General features: G+C 35.1%; 1 protein-coding gene across 3 annotated transcripts in view; it reads left to right on the top strand.

The window, feature by feature from the left end:
- The window catches only part of LOC131032632 (187-kDa microtubule-associated protein AIR9), an 86,163-nt gene extending 72,073 nt beyond the window's left edge, over nt 1-14,090 (top strand). For all 3 annotated transcript variants that reach the window (XM_057963648.2, XM_057963649.2, XM_057963650.2), the window contains 5 exons: nt 1,327-1,458; nt 3,177-3,235; nt 3,339-3,371; nt 3,586-3,723; nt 13,429-14,090. In XM_057963648.2, the coding sequence (XP_057819631.2) occupies nt 1,327-1,458; nt 3,177-3,235; nt 3,339-3,371; nt 3,586-3,723; nt 13,429-13,599 (533 nt within the window). In that variant the 3' untranslated portion in view covers nt 13,600-14,090. The remainder of the gene's footprint in view (nt 1-1,326; nt 1,459-3,176; nt 3,236-3,338; nt 3,372-3,585; nt 3,724-13,428) is intronic.
- The last annotated feature ends 1,027 nt before the right edge of the window (nt 14,091-15,117 follow it).

The raw sequence follows: 15,117 nt of genomic DNA, 5'->3' as shown, positions 1-15,117 counted from the left end.
GAATTTTGAAGCATACTATATCTGGTTTTGTTAATTAGACTACTGCAGTTGACATAAATGTATGCTGGATGATCAGGGGAATTGTAAATAATTAGCTTATTCATTACTAAATATATGAAATCTTAAGATTTTTTCCCAAAATGGTCACGTTAATTATCTTTAATATCGGAAAATTTCTTTGTTGAAGCTCTTGCTAGTCTAATTTCTCATAAAAATATTTTAGCACCCCACTGAAACTATAATCTCCCTCATCAGTCACCACAAATAATAAAGATATTATTCTGTCCAGTCTCTTCTATTCCATGTAGGAATGATGTACTTTAAATTTGCAGATCCGGACCAGTTAGTTCCTTCCAAGCCTATATATGGTTATAGCATGATGAGAAATCCAGATTGTATGATCTGCATTTTATTGGACCATTGATTGTAATTCAAATCATAATTCTGTGTTCAAGTGTTGTGATTCAGAGTCTCATCTATGATGTCATTACTATAAAAGTATCTTTAGGAAATTCAAATCAGTGAAAACTATTGTTGCACTCAAAAAAATGAAATGTTGTAAATTTTTGCGTGCCTGACATGTGAAATGCCAAACTAGTGACTTGATGCCTACAAGTTTACAATTTGTTTGTTTGTCTTATTAATACTTTCAAGAAATTATGTAATAGATTGGAGTGGTAGGTTGTAGTTTTTCAAATGTTATTTTAAAGATGCATGGTTACCTTTGGTTGTTCTGTATGACACCTGGAAAGAGAATCAATCAGACTTTTGCACCATAGATTTGACATAGTTCTTGCAAAATGCATTGAAGTGAAAAGAGCTAGCATAGAAGTGAAAAGAATGAGTGAAAAGAGAATCAATCAGACTTTTGCACCATAGATTTGACATAGTTCTTGCAAAAATGCATTGAAGTGAAAAGAGCTAGCATAGAAGTGAAAAGAATGAGTGAGACTTACTAAAACATTACAACAGTAATGAAGCCAAAACCAGAATCTACGATTAATCATAATTGTAGAAGTTGAAATGTGAATGAAACAGCTGCATTTCATCCTGATGCCATACCACCTGGACTTCCAGTGACACATCCTCATGAATACTGCTTATGAATGTTTGGTATATCACTGGCATTGTGGTCTTTTTGTTTGTTTGTTTGTTTTGTTTCCACTTTTTTCAATTAAAGGTGAGAATTCTGTTGCTAGAATTTCATTCCTTATGGCATAAATCTGTCATGGATGTGTTTCTTGGCATCTTCATTGGTGTTGTATGGAAATGTGACATGCGAAGTTGCTATTAAAGCTGGAATGCTGATATATGATTTGTGTGCAGGTGAAGTAGGTCGCATGTATGAGGCAAATGTAGATGATGTTGGATACAGACTTGTAGCTGTTTATACTCCTGTCAGGGAGGATGGTGTAGAAGGAGTTCCTATTTCAACATCAACTGAACCTATTGCTGTCGGTAAGATTTCCCAAATGCTGTTTGACACATACCAATGTATAATAATATGAAAATTGAACAATTGAATCTGTGATTCAATTCCGTAAGTATTACTGATAATACAAGTTTCTGTATGTGGATAAGGCTATAGCCTTTGGATTGGCAATAACATTATGTTTAGAGATTACCTACACACAAATTAGGTATCTTGTGCTGTATTCCTCTTTATTTTGCTTGGGCTTTGATGTCATTCCCTTATCAACCATAAAATAATTTCATGCATGACTAGAATTACATTAGTGTTGGATTTGAATAGATTGTATAGGGTCTGTTCTTGGCAATCCTAATATCTTAGAGAAAAAGAAACAACAGCTCAGTGGGGCATAGTCTGGGTGGTTGTTATACATGGCAGCAGCATTCATAGGCATCCTCAATTCTCTCCTGCAGTGAGCCTTGGATAGCGTCTGTATGGAGTCTGGACCCATTTCTACAGTTCCCCTGATTTAGCCTGGGCTACTTGTAGGGTGTGCTTACTCAACTTAAATCCTAGCTTAAGGAGGCATATAAACAGGCAGCATGCATCATCTTTTCTATGCAATAAATAAAATGGTACATAGACTGTCCAGCTGTACTTTTGGTTTATTGGCATAAAGCAAATTTGATTGTAAAAGGTGTAAAGTGCAATTTGGTCAGACTGTAAATACTGATAATAAAGGGATAGGCTAGCATGTGCCCATCAAACGAGACTAGACCTCTGGTGTTCCATTACACCTCTCTTATGTCTCATCAACATATGGAGTAAAACAGGCAACCCAGGTAGGAAGCAAAAATAATCAGCTGTCTACTCTGGCCCGTGTCAAAGGAGCAGTGAGCTGAACATCCAGGTAGATATGGGATGTTGTAATCTCAATTAGCTCCCCTTTGTAAGAGAATTGGAACTTGGAAGGAGCGTTCTTGGTAGTCTTGAAGATACTAAGCTTAGCCAAGGTTCACTTTTAGCTGCTTAAGTTTGCAAAATTGAGCAAGGGCATCAAGTTTACTTTGCAAGTCCTCATTGGATTGAGAGAGGAGGAGGACATCATTGGAAAAGAGGAGTACAACAATCAAGACATGACGTAACAAACATCCATCACTAACATTGGCATGGTGTGTAAATAAATCTTAAAGATTGTGAATGTGAAGACCACAGAGGGCAGGAGAGAGGGTACATCCTCCTTTTGACTTCAATGCTACAAATAATATAGAATAAGATGAAGAAAGGGATATGTGTCACCTATCACTTAATTTTGGTTCCAAATAGTCAATACTGTTGAAAGTTGAGATAGGTATATTTGACATCAGTGATCAAATTCATATACCCAAATGACAAACATGCATCAACGTATAAGTACAGACTACGGAGAACATCTGGGTAAATATGCAATGGTAATGGTTGTTTGTGTACCAATAGAATTATCTTGACATTCATAGTTTCATTTTGTTGGAGTGGTTCCTTGGAGATGGTGTGAACTCTAGCATAAAAAAATGATTTTGACTTTGAAGAATGTGCAATTGCTACTGGGATGCTTCTCAGCTAGGTTTTTCATTTAAAGCAAGTGAAAAGTTGATGTTTGCAAGTTATTTACCTGTGTTCATTCACAACTCTCAATCCAATCAAGATGCCTTTCCTTCCAGAGTTCCTTTTTTATAGTTAGATGTGTTTCTTTAGGAAAAGTTTATGTTCTTTACTCTTTTTGCAGAGCCCGAAGTTCTAAAAGAGGTTAAGCAGAAGCTGGATCTTGGGGCAGTTAAGTTTGAGGTAATTTGAACCAATTGCTCTTATTTTCTTTGATAGTTTTTTTGTTTACAATACTTCTACCTTCGGAGTTTATGTGCGCATTTTAACACATATTCAACTGTAGGCTTTACGCGATAGAGACCGTTCACCAATGAAGGTATGGGAGCTTTGTTTACAATATTTGTACCTTTTATACTCTAGATTGGTGTAGACTCTAAACTGTCATTCTGTCTAGAGGAAAATAGACTTCTGATGATATAAACAGTGATTGAGAAATATAAGTAACTGATTGACTTATTCTAAGTAGTCATAGTGGGTTTCATGGTCTCTGACATCACAACTTCAATCAAATTGGGTACCTTATCATGCAGGCACAAATGCAAGGATTGGCAAGTTTGGAGAGGCGTATTCTAGATGTTAACAGGAAGCGCATTAAGGTTGTTAAACCTGGATCAAAGACTTCCTTTCCAAACACAGAGATTCGTGGCACATATGCCCCCCCTTTCCATGTAAGTATTTTGTAGCTGGGTTTTATAGAGAACGCATGCATAAAATAGGATCTACATGATAGCCTTGAGCTGAAATTAGCAAAGTAAGTGGGGTATAATGTTTTCTTGATATATTCTCAGAAGAGGGGGTCCTTCATTAAACTCACTGTATGATCTTCTGAAATTATTTCTACCCTTTTATAGTTAGTTGTTAGTGGGGTAAACAAATGTTACAACCTGTGAATTAGAAAACACCAGGATTTAAAGATGTGTGCTACTTTTTGTCATCCTTTTATCTTTTTCTTGCTATAAGCAATTTTGTTCACCATTTATAAATAACTTCATAGCTATCATTATAATGTATTCATCTTCCAGTTACTCAACTTGAAAAGCCTAATGCAGAATAAACTTAATTATTAGAAAAAGGTATGCAGCATGGATGGTCCTTTTCACCGTCTGCATGTTTGCTTTTGCCTCAAAAACTTCACTGTTATTTTTGAAGAAATGCAGCTTATGGTTACTCCAGTCTACAAATTATTAACGTCAATCAAACGTTATGGTTACAGTGAAAATCTTTCCTTATATGTACAAGGACAGAAAGCACCCAGGCCTCTGCTCCAATGGGTAGTTAATTCATATCCTTTTGAAACTGCCATTTCCTCATCTGGGCAAGGAAATAAAGTGCCCATGCCTCTGTTCAAATTGCTAGTAAATTCATATCCTTTTGAAACTGCTAAAGCTTAGCTTGTAAATCAAATTCAAATCTCATCTAAAAATTTGCAACTGCCTCATACCAAGTGGAGAAGTATTTTCTTGGAAATTAGCTTGCATCATGCTCTCCATCGAAACAAACTGCCACCAACTGATCTGTAGCAAGGGACCCTTGCAGCTCTCCCTAATCATCTAAGCACAGCTAATGGACTCTTGCAGCTCTCCCTAATCATCTAAGCACCCATAGATAGAAGAGATCCTCACCAAGAGAGAGGGGAAGTAAAAAGGAAACTCTAATAGGCTGGTAATTATCCCTCCAAAACCATCTAGCTAATAAACACTTACCAGAAGGTGTTGTCAATTAGCATCTCTTTTTGAGAGTGCAGAAAGCATCTGCAATGCCCACCTCACTTGATTATGTTTTGAGAGCTAAACTTTGATGCATTTGTAGCTAACCCTACACATTTTGTTTTAGGTGGGTTCTTGTTTTCTAAATAATTTGATAACTCAGTTGCCATCTCACCTTAGGATGCCTGACTTGCCACTGCTTGTTCATTTGGTAGTTGGCTCTCTGCCTTAATTATAGTGTTTGTTATCTTTCAATTGAAGTAGTTTGTGATCATCCGGTTCCAATCCTCCAAAATGGGCATACACTCTAATTGCATTTTGGAAGGACAGATTTCAGGAATCAAATTCATGAAAGGCTGGTTTCCCTGGCGGTTTCATCAAGTGGACCCTATTTAGGTCTCACCAAGAGTGGTGCTGCTGCAAATGTTGTTTATAGTTGTCAGAGTATAATTCAGACAGGTCAGCATTTATTAGCACGCTGAAGATACTCTGCTTAATAAAGGCTTTTTATTGATTATACTTTCTAAAGAGTTACCTAGATGTTTGCGTTCAGCCAGTGCACTAGGTATTTACTTCGTCTAAGTTAAGAAAGATAAGATTACATAAAGTTATCCTGGTATGGGCATAATGTCTTTAACAACACAATGGACAAACCTTGGCACCTACAAATACAAGAATATAATAGAACAGAAGAATAGAAAATTTTTAAAATCCACGAGGCCAAAGATAGCCTATGGGACAGTAGACTCGACCATTTTTTCTTTTTGAAGTGTTGATCTTTTGCTATTCAATTTTATAGTGAACTCCCCCATTCTCTCAATCATCTCCTTGCCAAATTGATCTTAAAATGAAGTTGCTATTGAATTACTTGTGTACTTGACCCTGATGTTGTTGAAGTTTTACATTCCAATATAACATGCTTTTTTATTTCCATTGTCCCAGTTGCGCAAAAGACAAATTCTTTCTTGCCATACCTCCTTTGGCCTTTTCCATCTACTTGTTTTGCATCAAATATGATGCGAGGTAGGCCTCAATTGGGCTATGAGAATCTTTGCTCTTTAAGGGATATTGGCCTCTAAACAGGCCTTCTGTTTTTGGTTAGATAAATGCTTTTGATTGTGAAGGAAAATGAGAACATCTCAGTAAAACCCCTGAGATCAGTATGTTCCTACAGTATTATGTGTTTCTTCAAAACAGATTACAACATGTTGATACAAGCATATAACACTATGCAATAGAAGTGGAAACAGACATAGTTGATTTCCAACAATTAAAGGAAAGATCATGCAATTTATAGATCTAAGAAAAATTTCAGCAGCATTATGACATACATATTCAACACTTCAGAATCATGAAACAAGAAAAATGAGACAGGAGAGAACACAAATATATGTGGGGAAAACCCTTTCGAGTAAAACACCTCACAATCCAAAACATCGAGCCAATGTAGCATTCAGTAACAAGTTACAATACATTTTCAGGCTCTAAGCCTTTACTTTGAGATTGACATCCTATTCCATCTTGGAGAAAATCTCATAGCGTAACCCCTGTGAAATGAATTCCTCTCCCCTCCTAAAAACAGCTAAGACATCAACATATATACAGAGCTCAACACAAAGAGGTAGGCACCCATGGTTTCCAAAACCATCTTCAACACCTAAGAGGTAAGTTGTGTCATAAACAACATCATGCTAATCCCATGACACTTTGCTCATAGCAACTTCCAAGGCAATAACACCTATCTCATCCATAACGGCCATCTTGTCAAATACAATTTAAGTACAACATAGAAAAGACTAACCTGGAATAGGCACCTTCCTTACCTCACACCACTTGTCAAAAGTGAACTCCACCATAAATGCCAATAGCTAAAATACAACTCGAATACATAATAGAAATAAAAAACCAATACTCTTTAGTCAACATAGGAAATTGCCAAATCAATTTCCACTCCAAAATGAAAATATATAACAATATCTTCCCAAAACATAGCATCTCCAAGTGGGTGCCAACTTCCTAAAAATAGGGAATATGCCATTTCATCACCTGCCATGTAGGATGCCACCTTACCAAGAGGTCCCACAAAGTGAATGACAACTAAGGATAAATCAATTAGGCAACAATTAATTAAATAATTCAACATTTTAGGACTCTAAGGTTGAGACACCTTAATCCCAAAGGATAAATCAATTAGGCAACAATTAATTAAATAATTCAACATTTCAGAACTCTAAGGTTGAGACACCTTAATCCCAACAGACTAGAGCTATGAACTGGAAGCAGGTTTTGAAAGGACGCCAAAACCTTGAACAACAAGATAAGGAAACATCAACATGAGACTAAAACCAACAAAGAAATGGGCCTTAAAACCAGACAAGTGGCTGAGAAATAAACAGCAAGGCCACAGCAGAGGAACAACCATAATAATAATGATGAAGGTTTGAAACTGAACCTTGCCAAAGAACTCTGAAGTAGAATCAAAGCCTAACTTGAATGGGCTATCCTGCCTTTTTTTGAAAAAGAGCTAGGCTCAACCAAAGGACACTTAATTGCAGCATCTGGTTTTCGTGTTCTTAAAAGGGAGGCCCCTGCACGTCCCCTTTGGGACCCACAGTTGCAATGTTCAAATCCTTTCCTCCATTCCTCATATCAGAGCACTCTTTAACAACTTTCTGACACTCTTTCCGATGCTCGGGAGGGTTTTCTGTCTAAATACGGTGCTTCTCTTTGACATCTTGGCATGACTGGGAGAAGTACCCAGTTTTATGGCAATGCAGGCAAACCTGTGAAGACTCGTACTGGATTCTTTGCTCCCAAACACCAAGTTTGGAGCATAATTTTATGATGTTTGGCAGCACCTTGTCAATATTAATACTCACACAAAATCTAGCAAAAACCAAATGTTTCATAGATTTTGTGACATTTTCAATAGATAAAAACTGACCAAGAGAGTTGGCAATTTATGATCTCTTCATCCTAGTATTCTTAAGGAAGCCCTAGGAACCTAACCCAAATAGAGACCTTGTTACAGTTCTTAGCACTTGGCAGCATCAAAACTAGTCGACTATCTTAACAAAGATCAGACTTACCAAGGAACCAATGACCTCCCTACAAAATTCTTGTGCTTTCCTCGAGTGTTTGAAAAGAGAATAAGAAAAGTCCATTTGTCATGGCATCCTCCTGAATCTTACCAGGTACCTGCCATCATTTTAGAACCTAGCTTCGGACAACATCAATATTCGAACGAAAGCCTAAGAATCTTCCAATCAGTGCATTCCCCATGCAGGTAGAAGTTCTGTCCCTCAGAAAGGCGCAAGATTCATACAAGGCATGAGGAGCTTGACTTAGGTAAAGGTCAGAAGCATACAAAGTTGAATTGGAAGACGAATCACCCACCACTGGCACAATAGGAGAAGCTCCAGTCTGCAGTGTTGACAGACCTTAAAACACACACCTCAGAGTCCAACTCCCTAGAAGACCCAATTTGCAGGTTCTGAATCAAAGGCTGCAAAAATAAGGCAGAAAAGGGACCTAAGGTCCCAAGAATATCAGTCTTGGGGAAGGTGCTGCAACAGAGGAATTAAAATCCTCTCTAGAATGACCCTATAGAACCCATGAGCTTGGCAGCATGTTGAGCCCCTCTGCAGCCCTAACAAGGCTCCCAAACCCACCAAAAATGTTCCCAGAAAACGTCTGAACATTGCCAAATATGTCCCAAGCAGAAACCTTGATGGGAGGAGATCCAAGCAAAGGTTGACCAAGGCAGATCCAGAAAGAATTTGGGTTGGAGAACCAACTAATGGGGGGAGCAGAAAACCTGTTCTGAGTCCCCTAACAGGACCACAACGTGACGAATCAGTCAGGACCCCATGGAATCCTTCCTAACGGCCATAGGTGCAGGTCACTATTCCTTCTACTGAGGTTCGATCAACAAATCTAGAAGCAGCTTGCCCTCCTCCTATCAAGCTCTAGACCATTCATCCTCATCTGTATCGCAAGGATTGCACCTCCATCATTCCCACCCATAGGGGATTTCAAATTCCCGCTCCAGCTTGCCATGTGTAGAATAAAATAAATAGGTTTTTTGTGTAGATGATTAGAAGTGGGGTTATATTCCTCAAGTTAATATTTTTCTTTTTTGTCACGGATTTGTGAAACTTATCTACAACATCTTTATTTCTTTGCCCTTATTAGGGCAAGTACTCAAGTGAATCTGTCATTTGCACATCCACCTTCAGTTTTGCTTCATCCATGACTTCTTTCTTTTGCTCAAAACATCTTTAAAGACAATATTGGGCTAGCGATTTGCTTCCATTTGCTTGATTGTTTCCAGATATCTTAAAAGACACACCTTAACAACAACTTTAGTAGGATCTTGAAGAATCCAGTGGACTGAAGTTTTTAACTTGAATTTGTTAGTGATTGTTGTAGACGTCTAAAAATGGTCAATGCTTGCGGAATCATACTTTAACATTTGGCGCATTGCCTTATTTTAGTGTTTTTTGCGTCGCGTTAACATTTCTCCTATGATTCGCACTTGGTCTTTATCATTTGCGAGCATCGAGTCCTCCTTCTACAACCTTCATCTGTCTCGCTTTCGAATTTGGCCTTGTCGATAACAATATCAGTCATGATTTTGGTCAATCTTATCCTGTCGCATCTATGTGCGTATTCATTTGTCATCATTTTGGACATCGTCAATCTTAATTAAGGTTTTGTCCTCTTATTAATCTTGTCATCATGCGATTGATAATTGTCATCGATTCATGTCTTTTGATCAATTTGTCATCAATCTTGTCGTCTTGTGATCTATTTTGTCATCGATCCCTGTCCTTTTGTCAATTTTGTCATTTTGTGATCAATTTGTCATCGATCGTCGTCTTTCTCAATAATGTCAATTTAGATCAATTAGTCATTGTCCCTTGTCAATTGGCGCATTTATCAATCACATCATTTATCAGCATCGGTCTTTTATCAAGTCAGAATCATGATCAAATCGAATCGATATCAATTATCCTTTGTCAAGACCTAATTGTCATCCTTGCATTTCTAATTCATCTTTTAGGGTTTCATGATTTTATTCATTTAACCCTGTTTGTCATTTCTCCCTCTAGGTTAAATAATTTATTTATTTATCCTAGGTCTTCGTGTCACAATTAAATGTTTAATTTAATTGGCTAACTAATTATTCCTCTTTTTGTGAATTATTTAATAAATGACAAATTATTAATTGATTTACCTAATTTCTCCTAATTCCTAATTACCTAGTTTTTCATCAATTTCTAAATTCCCTCTTTGTGAATTAATTAATAAATGAAAAATTATTAATTAATTCACTAAATTTCTAATTTCCTCATTTTCTAATTCCTAATTTCCTATTTTCCAATTTTCTAATTTTCCTAATTTCTAATTCAATTTCCTCCTATTTTCCTCATGAAATGGGAATGACATTTCAATTTGTCATAAATTGTCATAATTGACAATCAATCAATTTTGACATAGAAATTTGTCATAATTTTGTCATAATTGACAATCAATCAATTTTGACATAAAAATTTGTCATAATTTTGTCATAAATTATCAATCAATCAATTTTGACATATAAATTTGTCATAAATTATCAATCAATCAATTTTGCATAGAAAGTGCAAATTTGTCATAATTGACATTCTTGATTTGCAATTTCCATTTGAATCTCTTCGTGCTAATTTGATCATCTCTCCAATTTGTCTATAAATTGGATGATTTTCTTCAATCCCAACTAATCACATTATCGAACGAATCACTTTTCGAATCGATTCCCGAATCAATCACGCTTCGAGTATTCTTGAGCAATCATCTTGTCTACTTGCTTTTATATCATGATCATGCACTAGTAGGTGAGATCCACAACAAAGCTATTTGAAGGAGAAAGAAGGACAATGGAGCCACATGAAGGAGACATTCAAATCTGCACTTGGTTTGCTTAATTTTCAAATCTTGAATGTTTTGTTTTCATGTCTTTATTGAGTGTGTTAGGATTGATCATTGCATTTGAGCTTTTGTGATTGAGCTAGATTACTAATATTGATATTTGCTTTGATGATTTCCGATTTCCTAGCTACAATTGTGTCTTTGGATTCTCTTATCTGCATCCATTTGGTGTTTGAAGCAAAGAAGCAATACTCTGAAAAAAATTGCAAAAAATTGCGATTTGGAAAAAATCATAGGTGTTGCCGATCAATTCCCCAATAATCGGGTAAAAATCATTGACTTAGGTCAATGACTTTTTGGCGGATTAATCGCTATTAATCGCATTGTAAATTGCAATGGAAACCTGAAAAAAACGTATTTTCCATTTCCCGCGAAATTGACAGAAAAAAAACCCTACAATCTGCCTGTTGTTCGTATGTATAACAGGCACATTTTTTTCTATAAAATAAATTTTAATGGTCGCATTTAAGGGATTTTCGTGATTTTAGGGTTCGGGTTTTTCTTTGATCGAGTTTGCATATTATTTGACATGTACATAATACTGTATAAAATTTTACATTTGTGATGTAAAAAATATAATATATTTCCATTTTTAAATTTATATAATATTTGTTATATTTATTAATTTTTTATATTTAATATTATTTCATTATACTATATGTTTATATATTTTTAATATAATTTTTTATTTATATGTATATTATTTTATTGATATAAATATATTTAAAAATAATAAATATCAATATAATTATATAAAATTATATATATAAATAAATAAATTATATATATAATAAAAAACGTTTGAACTTTGTTATTTAACAATGTTATTTAAAAAATAGTTTTTGATTGTTTTTCTTCAATTTTTGACTTTTTTTTTGTAAATTCTATTTTTTTTTTTTTTTTTTAAAGGTTGATTTTTGCCATTTTTTCAAAAAATCTTATACTTTTGGTTTGTTGAATAATTCCCCAAATAATTAATGCTTTCATTGGACTTTGAAGTGCTGAAGCACGGATAGAATTACTAATAGCCCAAATAGGCTCTGAATTATGGAGCCAATTTACGTTGTCAGTACATATGCTATTTGCTCAGAAAATGGAGGTTATAAAGTTAATTTTAAACAATTTTTATTCACAAGAGGTGAAACTAAATGAGCCTTAATATGAATGGCTTTTGCCCTCGAATTATAAACATATCGATTTATTATTACTTCTGCTGTAATTTCAAATGTGGACAAGGAGATTAAGTGATGTATAAAAATTGGTGGTTAGAACGTCAAATTGTGCAAGCATCCATTTTCACAGTTGAGTAGACAGTCATGAATAATGCCGCTTGTGTGATTTTAATGGCCTGTGACATTAACAGACCATTGAAACCCTATCTTTAACAATATGCAAATTGAAACTAATGCATCCATGCAAAGAATAAATAATAACAGAACAATCTACGATTTTGAAAAATAATTAATTCATCCATTTTATTCCGGTGTCACTCCTCAGGTACCTTGTATGGATCTACCGCGACAATTTTTATTATTTTATTTGAAGAAAAGAAAAAATAGTTCCAATCTTTACAAAAAAACAAGTGTTGAAAAAAACCAAGAAGTTGGAATGATCAGATCAGAAAATGCTTGATCGATAACAAATGAAGCTTGATTTTAACCTTCTTTTGTTTGCGCCTGACGGCCATTGAAGAATCGGAGTCCCGGTCTCAAGACTTGAGCTTAAGCCTGCAGCGAGTCCCTCGGATCCTGCAAACACTCGCAAGCATCCTGGGGGTTCTAAAACAATGCATAGTTATTTCACGGTAAAGGAATGAGCAGAAAGCCAGCCATCTAAATGCTTTATTGAGGAAAGCATATAGAGATCTTTCCATATGGTCTTCAAGCAATCGGCATACCGATGGAATGAGATCTTTAATAGACAAAACACATAAGCTCCAAGATGCTGTTCAGCAGCACATTATTTATACAATCGAGGATATTTAGGGCAAGTCTTTATGTGGCTGGTTAGCTTATTTTAGTTAGCAGCAGTTGTTCAATTTTTCGAGGAGCAATTTGTGGAGCAGGTGGCTCCACAAATGATAAAATGGTTGTTTATTTTTAAGCAATCTCTCTTAAATAATCTCACAAATGAAATTAATAGTAATATTTCTTGTAAACAAAATTTATAGGCAAAATTATAGACAAATAAAAGGGAGATGAAAAAAAAATGGTGAAGTCACCTGTCATTTTTTTCAATAAGCAGTTGCTTCTTATTTTTAGACCCCTTTTTTTTCAAAGCATATTTTCAATTTCTAAGCAGCTGCTCTATTGAAATAGGAAAAGATTCTTTTTATCCTTTTTGGCTAATTAAATTTTTACATGGGAATGCTCCAGCTACTTAATTTAAGCTGAAAATGTTCATAAACAGCCGCATGAGGACACAGGTTATGCTCTAAAATTGTGTCCAATTTGGTAACAATGGATTAGAAATTATTTGAGCAGAGAATGACTCAAATAATGAACTGTTATTATTGTTAGAGTCTACATCCAAGATACCCCATATATTGTTTTATAAAAGTTTAGACTGAATATCAACTCCCGCACAAGTTTCTTCTGATCAGCAGTCTGCATAGTTTTATCATGTTGTTGTATAAAATTTAGTTTTCAGCATTCAATTTCTGCAACTGGTTAATTATAAGCGTTATCTGTGCAGGTAGAACTTTTTCGAAATGATCAGCATCGCTTGAAGATTGTAATTGACAGCGAGAACGAAGTGGATTTGATGGTACAAACGAGACACTTGCGTGACATAATAGTTCTTGTCATTAGAGGACTGGCGCAGAGGTTCAACAGCACTTCTTTGAACTCGCTTCTCAAGATGTAACACACAGTTGCACACTTTATATTATCTGTTATCATCAAGAACTACTGTATATTAATGGGGTTTTCACCCGAGGATTATCTCATGTTCCTGCCTGTCGAGAAATATTTTGAAGAAGAGTTATGTTGTAATTAGTGTACCCATAGAATGGATGGTGTTAAATAATGTAGTAGGTTATTGTATCAGAGGATTTTCTGCTGATTGCATACAGGATGTTCTGTTGTAAATTATCTTTCTCAGGTTGTCCTGAAAAATATCCCCAGTATTTGTATTATTCAATCCTGAGTAAAATATCTCCTTGTTTGTAGCTATTGAGAGAGTTGTATAGACTAAAGTCATACAAAAAATTTGTTTTACTTGCGCAAGGCAAAAAAGAACTTATTTCTCTGTGAAAGACTATAACGAAGATCCCTACTCGTGCAAAATCCCTTGCTATCAGTGCAAGGTGATCTGTTTAATAGTTTGGTATTTTATCTGAATTTTGCATTTGCCATTATTGGTCTTACAGTAACTGTGGAGAGCACATGTAATTTTGCATAATCTGTTCGTCTTTGTAAAATGAAAATTTCAATCCGTTGGGACATGCAATAAACGGGTGGTTTAAAAACTTGAAGCTTTAGAGAAATAAACATAGAAAATATTTATCTGGTATCAGCCTTATGTTTTCATTTATAATTTGGCTCTGACGACGGTGTTGCATATAGAAGATAACATTAACTTCGTCCAGATGCAGGGATGAATTAGTGCAGAACAAGTTTTCGTCATGGATTTTGTATGAGATGTCATTTGGAGAATAAATATCCAAATTAGAAGCTGATTGTGTTTATGGCCCTTATGATAGCACGTGATTTGAATCAACGTCCAAGAGGAAGACAACAAATCTTTATCCTACGTGGCAAGCATATTGTGAAATTTAAGTTTGTACTAACATTTTCTATATCGTGTGCTGTTAATTTTTTTTTTGTTACTCCTTTCCATATAAACAACACGTTTATGGAGGTGAACAATGTAGATCACACATGGCTACCCTCACTTCAAATGATAACATGTGAACTGTAAAATGTTTGTAGAGAAAATGACTTTGGAGTGGTTTAAGAAACATTATGGATGAATTAACAATGTTTTTGGTGGAAATTTCAAATATATTTGTTCAAAAAATAAATTCTAATTATTTTTAATTGCTAACATTTGACATCATAGTCGCATGCAAAGAAAGTTATGTTTTTGCACATCTAATTGGTACATGCACGCACTTAGAAAAAAGTTAATCTCTTTGAAAATAAGTGATTTTAAATTTATTAAAAATTGTACTTATCTATTATTATTTTGGTTTAAGGAGGAATCATTGGCCTAATGATTTGAATTAGCTTTGTTTTTAATGCTTAGATTTTATGGACAAGCCCCTCTAATCTATTGGCCGTACTTGTAGAGGCTTTTGGTATTGATGCAGTTTTCTAATCGATTTGTAAATTTGTGATTATTATTCATGTCTTTAATGACTCAAATCATTTGTCTAAATTT

The sequence above is a fragment of the Cryptomeria japonica genome, chromosome 11 (assembly GCF_030272615.1).
Source record: "Cryptomeria japonica chromosome 11, Sugi_1.0, whole genome shotgun sequence".
Classification (NCBI taxonomy): domain Eukaryota; kingdom Viridiplantae; phylum Streptophyta; class Pinopsida; order Cupressales; family Cupressaceae; genus Cryptomeria; species Cryptomeria japonica.
Note: the sequence above shows the minus strand (reverse complement) of the source record. Positions and strands in the feature narration are given on the sequence as shown.